Source organism: Haplochromis burtoni, unplaced genomic scaffold (assembly GCF_018398535.1).
Source record: "Haplochromis burtoni strain Fernald_Lab_line unplaced genomic scaffold, NCSU_Asbu1 Contig_14, whole genome shotgun sequence".
Lineage (NCBI taxonomy): Eukaryota > Metazoa > Chordata > Actinopteri > Cichliformes > Cichlidae > Haplochromis > Haplochromis burtoni.
The window spans coordinates 2927695-2939390 of NW_024582375.1; the positions used below are offsets into that span (position 1 = coordinate 2927695).

Genomic DNA, 11696 nt, shown 5'->3' on the forward strand with positions numbered 1-11696 from the left:
GTTGTACACTTCAGTTGGTTTTCTAAGCACATCGACCAGCTTGTGAGTGGTTTTGTGTAACCTGAGGCACTAAAAGAGAGCCTGAACTCACCGTAGTGGTTTTAACTCGGCCTCCGGGCTGCGTACAAGTCCAGCCAGATCTATTGACTAACAGGTCGCAACCCTCGTCCTCCAAACACGGCACCATCTCACACCATTGCTTTTTCCGAACAATACCAGCTGCGGAGGAGACACAGAGAGAAAAAGAGTGATTAGGAGAGTGACCTGGGGGGGTTGGGGGGTGAAATAAACAGATGAAGAGAAATGATAGGGAGAAGTCAATGCAAAGATGTAACGATTAAGACAGAAGAAGAGCGGGTCGGGGAATGACAGATGGAGAAAGACAGATACGGGCAAAGTTATAACAGGATTGAAAAATGATGGAAAAGCAGAGATGTGAAAAAAATGTAGAAATATAAATGGAAAAAAGAAGGAGCAATGTGGTGGTGGTGGGGTGAGAGATGAGATGTGGAGGTAGATGAAGAGCAATGAAGTAAAGGGACAATTGAGAGGTATGAACGCAGACGATGACAGTGAGAGATGAGGGAAAGATGGGGAGAATCAGACAGATGGAGTGAAATGGAGAGAGCTGTGATCAGTCAGGTAAATAAAATCAAACATCTCAAATGATATTTAGGAGGCTTTACAGCCATCTTGCCTTCAGCAACATTTCAACCAGGATGATATATTTTGTTAGCACACCACCTAAATTTTTACCACAAGGGATTTAAAAACAAAATAAAAACAATTCATATGTTAAATACAGTTGGAACAATCTGGGACATTCAGTGCACATTTTGTCATAGCTGTGTGACAAATGTTTTTCCAGCACTGCTCTGCTTTATTGAAGTTTCAGACTCCAGTTAGTTAGTTTCTACTCGTCTCTCAAAAGCAATAGGATTCAGCCCATTACATAGAGGCTGAACACGTACTAGGCTTCACTGACAGACTGAGACACAGTGACAAGACTGATAAATGTATTGACAACTGAAGCAGGCTTCTGTCAATTCAAAGAGAGTGTTGTTGGAGGTGCAATGTATTCTCTCACCTGCACTTACGCTGGCATAGGTTCCCAGTCATCCCTGTTATAGTGCTTGAGTTGAAGGTAAATAGCATCTTATTTTAATTCTACTTTTTCTAGTGAATATTGGAGATTTATTGTTTGTTTTGGACATTCTTAATATATTGTGTGTCCCAAAAAGGGGCAGTACTGCTGCTCACTGCTTTGAGCAGGTCCTTGTTGCATTGCAGGCATTGTGTGTTACACTGTCACACTATTTGGCTATCTATCCACAGTAATGTGAAAAGAAATAACACAATGGTTTGATATATATTGAAAAGATATTTGTACAATGTTGTGTTTTTTTGCTTGGACAACACAAGACAAACACGGAGTTTGTTCAATTCTAATAGTCAACACTCAGTGTGACCACCTGTTTTTCAGTTTTATTGTCTTTTCCTTTAAATAGTCTTCAGAATATTTCTCCAGGCTTCTTAAAAGACATTCAAAACTCTTCTTTGAATGTTGGCTACCTTTTGTTCTGTTCAAGATGATCCCACAATGCTTCAACAATGTTGAAATCCCAGCTCTAGGAAGACCAATCAATGATTGACAATTTAAATTTGTTTTTTATTATCCAGGGATGCTTTTACTGCATTGGCAGTGTACTTGAGATCGACACCACGGGCTGAAATGCAGCCCCAAACATGATGGCACCTCCACCGTGTTTTGCAGATGATTGTAGACACTCACTGTTGTAACTCTCTTGAGCTCCTCCGTACATACTGATGAAGGTATGAACCAAACATGTCAAATGTGGATTTATCACTCTATAAGACCTGTTTCCAACAATTTTCAGACCAGTCCTTGTATAATTTTACATATTTTAGATTTTTCTTGAATGGCTGCTTGGCAGCCACCTTACACTGAGATCATTTCTTATGAGGCTGACAAGCTGAAGGGCCAGATGTGTCTCTCAGATCCTGTGTCAGGTCTTTGCTGGATATTTTTTTCCCCTTTCTTAAGGACATGGCTTTCAGGTCCAGTTCCAGTAGATAGTACTATATCACTTTTGTCCTCCACTTGTTCAATTTCATCAGATTTCTTTTATTAAGGGCACATTGCACACCATACTGAGTTATGCCAAGTTTTGGAATCACCTTGTTGGAGCAAAAATATTATTATGCCTGTCAAACTGTGTTATCATCGGTATCATTTTCTGTAGATTTAAATAAAGAAATCAGAAACAAATTATGTGATTTTGCCACAGGCTGGTAGTAACAAAGTATCTAAAGATACAATTTGGAATTGGTTCTTTGCTCAGTTTTTCTGTTATGTATGGATGCGTCTCTTTTTTGTGCTTGAATAGGTCAGTTTTATGTAGCTTAAAGATTAAAAATACATTCCTCTGAAAATGTTCAAAAAAGCAGATAATGTCCAAAGAAAAAATTTAGAAAGCTGGAGAACTGTTGCTCAAAACCACTTTAAGATATTGCACGACAGTCTGACTCACTGGAAGGAAAACATAATGAAATGGGTGGCTAGAGATATTTGCGCAGTACTTTTAAAATTCGGATTAAATGGTTTTTCATCACAAAAGAACCCCGTAATTGTATTTATCCTGACGTACAAACACGGCCATCCAATAGGTAATTTTAATATCTGCAGTTTTCAATTGTAAATAAGCTTCCGTTCAGGGGTTCAGCCTATTTCTTACTGAGTTTTCGACTGTAAGTCATCCATCATATAGCCCCACTAAGTTATCAGGAGTCTTTATTGTCTTCAGCTGCAGCAGAAGTTTGTGAGTTATAGAAAATCAGACAAGATATATGCAGCTAGCTGCTTTCTGTGACAGGCCATGCTGCAGAATGAATCATCAATAAGCATGATCAAAGGATCACAAATTTACATTAAACTCGTGGCTTTGGAAAAGAGCCTCTATGATAACATATTAGCACCAGATTGCATAATAGCAGCCAGGATGAATTTACTGAATATTAAATGAGTAAATGAATGAATATTTCATTTTCATGTCTGGCATTTACATGTCCCATCCCTTACTAATGTGTTATTCAGACACGTTACCTAATAACAAACCAAACATGACATGTTACCCACCATCATGCAACATCGGAATCACCCACAAACGTGAACAAATGTAAACATAAACAAAAGGCTACCACAAATAACGCTCTAGGAGATATTTCATTATGGAAATCCAACAAATATACATACACATAAACACAGGCCCCTAAACCTAAAGCATAATACATGTGACATCTGCATGTACTCGTGACAACCATTTCAAATTTCATCCATCTACGCAACATCGTCAGAAGCATGTTTCCTTTCCTGTGTTTTAGAAAGATATTAAGAAAGTGGAAAAACGCAGTCAAAATGACATCAAATTAAAGCTGCATTCTCAATCGCAACTCCAATCAGGAACTTGAACTTTTTAAACAACATTTGTCCTAAACTGTGATGTAAAGGACAATTTGAAATCTGTTTAACTCAAAACATGAAAATCTCCGGTGACATTAAACCGGATTTCCTTATAAACAAACATTATTATTGTAAACAAAAGCTTGACAAGATTTCTCAAAAATAATGGCTGCTGGAGGAAAAATGGATAATAAAAGAAAAAAACAAACAAACTAAGAATCTAACAATCTAACAATCTTTACAACTGAAAAACTGTGTTTGAGAAAAAATATTAAAGGATGAAAACCATGCAACACACATCCACATGAACATGTAAATCAGAGCCACAAAAATGAAAAGGAGATGAACTGAGACAGATAGATGAGAACGGATGAAGACAAAGTAGAGGAAGAGCGTATCTAGATAACATTCTTGACCATTACAGGATATGGGCGAGATAAAGTAAGAAGGATACATTCATACTCATATCAGTATGCATTTATGGATTGAAAATTGTATTCTTTAATGGGTAACAGTGAAACCTAGAATGAATTGTAGTGCAAACATACATCATATTTTTTTTCACGGCGTATTCGCTGTCTTATGAAACGGGTGGGAATTGTGCTCGCTTCCGTATCTATAAATTTCCCCGAAGGGCACCTTCAGTAGCTGTAATAACCTCGCATGCAAATCATCGGCAAGCATGCTTCTCGATGTTAATACCTTATCGCCATAAACAATATTTATATAGCAATCAATCTATAGAATATGCATACCTTATCGAGCACTACATTGCCAAATAACGCAAGTACCGTGAACAAGGTGTCAGCTCAGTAAAACGGGAGCTTCAAATTGACATCCGTGTGAAGCATTGTTATTATTGAGTGCGTTTTGCTGACATGCTGCTTCAGGTTGAATTACTTGGCGCTACTGCATTTCGCCTCAAGGCTAGCTGCACCCAAGGAATATAATCTATGTTTAACTTCACTATTTTTACTTCAGGGACAAAGTTTCACAAGGCAAAAGAAAGCAATTTCAAACAGTTCAAAATCTGAAACCTATTAAAAACTGTCAGCATATGTGCATAAGCGCATTGCCCTGTCATTCTGCGGAAGATGCATTTCAAAAGTTATTGTTGCAGTTTGCCTGTTAAACAGTTCACTGGCTATCAATCTCTAGACATCTAGAGGTGCTAAGTATCTGTAAGATCAGTATTGTTGATCCTCCTTAAAGCCTCCCTGCATCCCTGCCCGGTTCAGTAGGCTTTGAAATGAAGTGCTTGTCATATGGTGTCTGAAACCACACTATCCTGATTATTTCTCATGTCACAAGTGGACAGTGGTGACTGACAATGTTGGTCATTTTTGGTTGGTCATAATCTCTGCATCAGGCATAAGCTGAACTTTTCTGTTTTTTCAAACATCATTTCTTAGTTCTTAATTCCATCACTGTTCACATGTACAAATGAGCGAAGAACCCGGAGTCCCTTTATGTAAAGCTTTTCCAAAGGTTTGTGCTGTTATTCCCACTGGAACAATTACTGAATCTCAGCTTGTCACAAAATAAGCTATAAAAACGGACGTGATTAGAGGAACACTTCTTACAAACTAGTAACTTTGAAGAATTCCCTGGCCTTCACATCTTCTCTAACAAGCTTTTCCTTACAGGTGTTCCTAAGAGATGTAATTTATATCCTTTATGTTTTACATGCACATAGTTCACATGAACTGCAACAGGTGTCGTCTCTCCATTTTGCACATTGATATTATACTATTACTCATATTTTGGGGGCAGCGGTGGCTCAGGTGATAGAGCTGGTCATCAACCAATCAGAAGGTCAGTGGCTTGAATTTTGGCTTTGCCTGCCCGTTTGCCACAGCATCCTTGCGCACAATACTGTACCCTAAGTTGTGTCTGATGCTTTCAGAGTGTCAGTTTGTGTGTAAATGTTAGATAAAAGTGTTTAGGTATAGATACAAGATATGAATGTGTGTATAATATTGGTTACCTGAGACTTCCAGTAGAAAGAGCTTTGAGTGCTACTATTGCTGGATATTTCAAAATCTTTTCTTTTAGATCTATTTTGACTTGTTTTAAATTTGGTTTTGGCCGATTCCAAAAGTTTCTTCTTTTTTTTCAGCTATTCCTCGATGGACATGCGAAAGTTGGGTTCAAGTTCATATAATATTAAAATGTCCACTCCAGCTTCAGCTTGCTGGCAGATGGGCTCATATAATCTTTCATTTAATGAAAGATTCATTGTTGACTCCGACCTCCCTAATCCCCGAGGCAGCAAAGCAACCCCAAACCATAGCATTTTTAACTACCATCCTTCACAGTCTCCACAGGCATCCTCAGCTTCTTTCTTCTGTTTTTCTGAAGGCCTGAGAGAGCTCTTTAGATCATGGTAGAGCACAAACTTCAATAGGAAAAAGGGTACAAAATCCTGGATTGTAATAAATCAGACAGGTTCCACCTGTTACTCTGTAAAAGAGCTCAAATATTATGGATGTAATAAATAGATAGGTGTGCTAACTCTGTCCATGTGTTTATTTGGTTTTGTGTAATTATACTGAAGACGCCATCTTTATATGTTGACAGCGTTCCAAAGATAAATGGCGACAAGCTTTTGCCTCAGCTACCTGTTGCCATGACCCTACAATAGTCTGAATTAGCATCCCAGCCGCTCCTTTTAACAGCTGCATTCTTCAAGTTCAAAGTTCAAGGAAATTCTTGAGTCTAACAAGTATTTTCAACATTTTTCTCAAGAAAACCTCCAAAACAAACATTCTAAATTGCGTTGTACTTCCATGCGTGGGCAACAAAAGTTTTCTATTTCTACCCTAACATGCTCTGTCCGAACTACAAAACATTTGTTTTCCTTTTAATACTACTAACCTAATCTGTTTAAGATTTTTTAAATATAGTCTTTTGTGGAGTAATGTCCTTGTGTGATGTTTTTGTACTCACAGTTTATGTGTGAGTACAAAAACTTCTGAACTATAAACAGAAATACTCGGCAGCAGTAAGTGTAATGTAGCAGAAATGATGTAAAGCAAGCCTTTGAAGATGCAAAGGGGAAAATTAAAGGACATATTGTAAACAAACTATTCACTTGGGTGAAGCGAAAATCATGTCAGATGTAATAGCTCGAGGCCTGGCAGTGCTCTCAAGAGTTTCTTTTTTCTTCTTCCTTTTGTTATTTAATCCATTACTGTGAATCTGTCTAATGAATGTTGTCATCAAGGTCACTAAACAATTCACAAACGGGTTTTGTTTAACTTCTGAATTACCATCCAGTAGGGTGACCCTCAGCTGATGAAGATGTATCGTGATGTCTGGTAAATATCAGTAATGAGGGAATGAGTGCTGTTATATATGCGCGTGTACAAGTGGTATATTACAAGTGTCATTTTTGACAGCAAGAACTATAAAACAGCTCCATCAGTGATGACAGTCGAGAGATAAGTTATCACACTTGTGTCAGATGAATGATGTTAAGATTTAATAATGAAGCCACAGAGACATTTCAGGTTGACATAACAGATTTCCAGCTGGTTTTGAAGTGTGATTAATGGAGATTTGTCCTATTGACTTTTTAAGTGAAAATAATCACCATTTAACATCCTTTTTGCATTTTTTAAAAATATTACCAGTAGGTCAAAAAGCCAAAAAACTCCACCAAATATCACCGGTTTTCATTAATTACAGTCACTAACGTTTAGCATTATAACTTGCAGGTTCCTGTGATTCGGAATTAAAAATTGTAAAAGCCCTTTTGTATGACTTTGAGCAGCTGGACTTGAACAGTTACGCATAAATGTTTGTAACCCGAACCTCTCTAGATGCTGTGAGATGTATTTGACCTAAACTTCTTCAGCTACATCCTTATTCTTAAGATAAGACAACCTTTGTTAGTACCAGTATCTATCTACACAAAAAATAGCAATAATGCTATCAGTTAACTTTGTCTATAAGTAAATTTATCTCTATTTATGTATTTTGTGTATAAGCGCCATCAAATGGCAAGAAAGTTTTTAACAGTAACTGATACAAAATAACACAAAAAGAAAAAGCAGCTGAACAATTGTTTGCAATGTTATCAGTAGTGCCTCAATGATACATGATCACTATTTTATTTTTAAATGCCAAAGGTATCATTAGTACAGTTACCATGACACCCTAAAATTTGAGATGCACCAGTTCAGTTCCACTGCGATAATGATACCACAGCTTTAGGTATATGTGGACACTGAACACCAGCTTTAATAAGATGCATTCCTCACTGTGAGGAAGACACTGAGAATATTTTTTATGTGCAAAGCAAAATTAGGATTGGCCTAAATCACTGCTTTCCTGACAATCAATGACAACGGGTCTAAAAAAACATTACCTGTGAAAACCCTGTGTATTCCACCCAGGGTTTTGAGTTTTCTCGTGTTTTTGTCATTTTGTATTATTAATTATGTTTAAGACTTTGTTAGTCTTAAGTTTATTCTATAGTACCTAGGTTGTTCTGTTTAGCTTTTGTTTATTAGATTCCCCTTGTGCCCTCTGCGTGCCTGTGTTTATGTGCTTGTACTGTATGAGTTCTTGTGCCTTGTTTCCCCTCCTTGTGTTTTATTCCGTCATGTTTATCCATGTTTCCCCCGCCCGTCATGTCTGCTCTCTCTCCCTCGTGTTCCCCGCTCCCTCTCATCTGCCTCTCCTCCACTCCTCCATCATGATCCTCCGTGTCCTGTCTTATTGTGAAGGTCTCGTTTTTCCATGTTCATTCTGTTCAGTTTTGCTTCCCCTCTCTTGTTATGGTTATTCGTGTAAGATGTGCTATCCTTCTGTGTATTTATGTCAGTGTCTTCCTCTGTCCTGTGTCACAATCTCCCTCATACCCATCTGTGTGTTCTGGTCCTAGTTTAGTCTCTAGTGTTCCCAGTTTAGTTTTCTGATTTTCCTTCTGTCCAGCCATAAAACTGATTTAGAGTTTACTTTTTGCCTGCCTGTCGAGTCTGCATTTGTGTCCAATCCTGCCGGATCCACAAACAGATCAGTTATTTAAATTGTTTCACTTCAGCTCATTGTGAAAGTCATTGCTGCATATCGTTGTAATTTATGTTTGTGTTGCTTTCTGTTATCCTTGTCAGTGCACCTCGCCATACTTGCGCCAACATGGAGTGGAGCATATCAAGAGGAACAGTTGGTGTAGCAAGCATGAAAAACCTCCAAACTGATGACTCACTGCTGCTTCCATTGCTGATGTATTGTATAGAGAAGACAGAACATCATAGTCTATATTGACAAAAGAACTGTGCCACCTGCGCATTACACCTACGTGGAAACCTGTGCCATAAAGCTCCAGGCTCACGGTGTTAGTGCTGATGTTAATGCCAGAGATTTGTTACTCTGTAGTTATTATAATTATTGAGAAGAGCACTGCCATTCTGTTACTTTGCACAGTCTGCTACTTCATGGCTGAGTTGCTAAACCACAGGAAACAGATTTGTTGCAATTGTGCCATCCTATTAGAGTACCACACTCAGGTTCACAAAACTCTTTAAAATGAACCATTCTTTGACAAATGTATGTAAATGCAGACTGCATGGCTAGGTGTTTGATGGCAAAGAGACAGAAAATACCTGAAATCAAAATTAAGAGGAGTCGCTCAACAATTTTGTTCGTAAATGGCCTGTGGCGCTTTAAAAAGTGTAGAACAGAATTGAATAAATCAGCTCCAGCTGTCACTGATACCTGTCAGCTTTTTGAATTTCAAAGGCAGAGTTAGTGCAAGATGCATCAGTATTTATTTTCAATCTTGAGTTTTAAAGAAAAACTATAAAGAAAAACATCCAGCAACCATTTATAATGAGAAATCATAAACCATAAAGTTGGGTGAAAAAACGTTCTTCACATTTGGTCTTGCATGACTAACTAAACTGATCTCGCTTGCATAGTGACCCTGTTACCATTCAACCATATTACTGCTCTGATATGGCGCTGGTGTGAGGGCAGTGGCTTATGTTGAAACTTATTAGATTCAGGGGTGATAAAAACATCCCACACATGAAAAGCGGGCAGGCATGGACAGAAATAAATACACGGACACACATAAAGGTTTCAAGCTATGCACATGTCAGGGAACATATCAGCCTCGGTTTCATCAGCGGAAGATAAGACGTAGAGAGGGGAGAACATTATTAAACCCTCCATAGGACACTTATCTTCCCACCAAATGGTAGATCACACTCATGTCAACAGCCAGCATCTTGCCCTAATAAATTCTGTCTAACGCCAAGCCTGAGATGACAGGAGAAAGATGGGCTTGTGTCTGTGTATGTCAGAGAGAGAGAGAGAGAGAGTGAGAGAGAGGGGAAAGAAATACAGCAAGAAAAATGACAAAAAAGAAAGAAGACCTAAAGACACATCCAGTCGGATATAATAAATGTAGTTCAGCATGCTATGGTACTAAGATAAGAAGATGGACTAAGATAATTGCAAGCTGTACAGATCAGATATGGTCTGAGGGGGTAGCAGAATCAGCAGAGTGTCAAAGGCTGCTGATGCTGGACACCAGATATGGCTGGGCTGCACTTTACTATTATTTTTTTTATAAAAGTGGAATTTCCAAAACATTTAAACACATGTATGTGGAAAAAAATAAACATAACATAGTTACTGTGGCTGGTAGCAGAGGACACGAACCTCTACCCTCCTTCCCTTTTTTAAGCGCATCCATATTTTTTTCTCCAAAAAGAAATGAATGAAGTAAACCCTGTGGTTATGAAGATAATCATTCAGAGTTGAGCTGTTTGCCACATAACTGTAGTTCTTCTTATTCTTATGAGTTGATTTGGTGTGAGTTGCCCAGTTTTTGAGCTGTTGGCCATAGAGATGTCTGACCTCTGTTGAATATAAAGGAAGTAATTGGCACTTGCCTTTGTGGTGTTCAAAGCACCAAAAAACCCTACATATGAAAAATTCTGTAGTAATATCTCGCAAGACCCAGTTACTCCAAAAACATAAAATCCACAAAGCACTTGTGGAAACACCATCAAAGATGAGATCTTGTTACAATGTCAGGACTACAGGAAACATTACCTTCTACATGGAGATATGGCTGCTGTGGCTAATTTGGTGGAAACAAGATTTTAACATGAAACTGCTCACTAGAGTCCCAGTTTTTTTAAATTTGGAAATTGGAATTATATTGTTGATATTTTGAGCACCACATTTACTTCCATTATATTCAAGAGAAGGCAGACAGACAGTTCTAGAGCTATCACCAACTTTCTGACAAGGCAATTGAATGTTATCGAGACCTGCCACAACACCAACCTGAAACCTGTGCGAGTGCATTTTTTAAAACTTGTTAGCATCAACTGACATATCAAAATAAGAGCAAGATCTTTTGCCACCTAGTAAAGGAACTGCAGGTTGTGATGTGAAACCCTCATTGTAAGCATTTCGACCATCATCTTATGCGCTCATTGGTGCTTATCTTATTATCAAAGTGGGTTGCTTACTTTTGTTCAGGTTATATGAATATGTAAAAGCAAGGTTGCTAAGCACTTGTCTGGATTCTGAGTGTAAGCACTAAATATGAACTTCTGTGTATATAGATAACAACAGATTTGTGATTTTCACTGTTTTAATCGCTGTATTATCACAAACGGATTGCACGCAATTACCAAATTTACCCCATTAAATTGCAGACTAACTCTTACTGATCTTGTTTTAACACTGTTTTGATGTCAATTGGCTGCAAATGGTTGCAGTCCTGCTCCCTCTCTTCGAAGAGGAAACGAGATTTCAAGTTCATTGCAAGAATGTAGTATCTTATTATGGTTTTGTATTTCTCTATAATGTAAAACAGTCTACCTCTAACATTATTTCTCAGCTCTGTACTCAAAGCCTTTTTAATGCCTCCTTGCACTGCAAAAATGCATATACAGAGGGTATCAAAAAGAATTACTCGATTTCAAAGTGCTTTCATTCCACAGCTGTTCCCTAGTAACAATCAAAAAATGTACCGTTAGAAAGACCGGATTTGTGAGTTTCATGTGGTTGCTGGTAGGTAGTGTAACAGCGTCCAGAGGGCGACACATGAGTGCTTGATAACATTCAAAGTTTTGTATGTAAAACTTTATATTCAGTCATGTATCTTAATCTTTATCTTATTACTGCAAGCTTCTATGCCCATTACTTAAAAAATAAATAAATAAATAAAATATATATATATATA

General features: G+C 37.9%; 1 protein-coding gene across 3 annotated transcripts in view; it reads right to left on the bottom strand.

The window, feature by feature from the left end:
* tafa5a (TAFA chemokine like family member 5a) overlaps positions 1-11696 on the bottom strand; it is a 157056-nt gene that overhangs the window by 18718 nt on the left and 126642 nt on the right. For all 3 annotated transcript variants that reach the window (XM_005915696.3, XM_005915695.3, XM_005915697.2), the window contains exon 3: positions 92-219. In XM_005915696.3, the coding sequence (XP_005915758.1) occupies positions 92-219 (128 nt within the window). The remainder of the gene's footprint in view (positions 1-91; positions 220-11696) is intronic.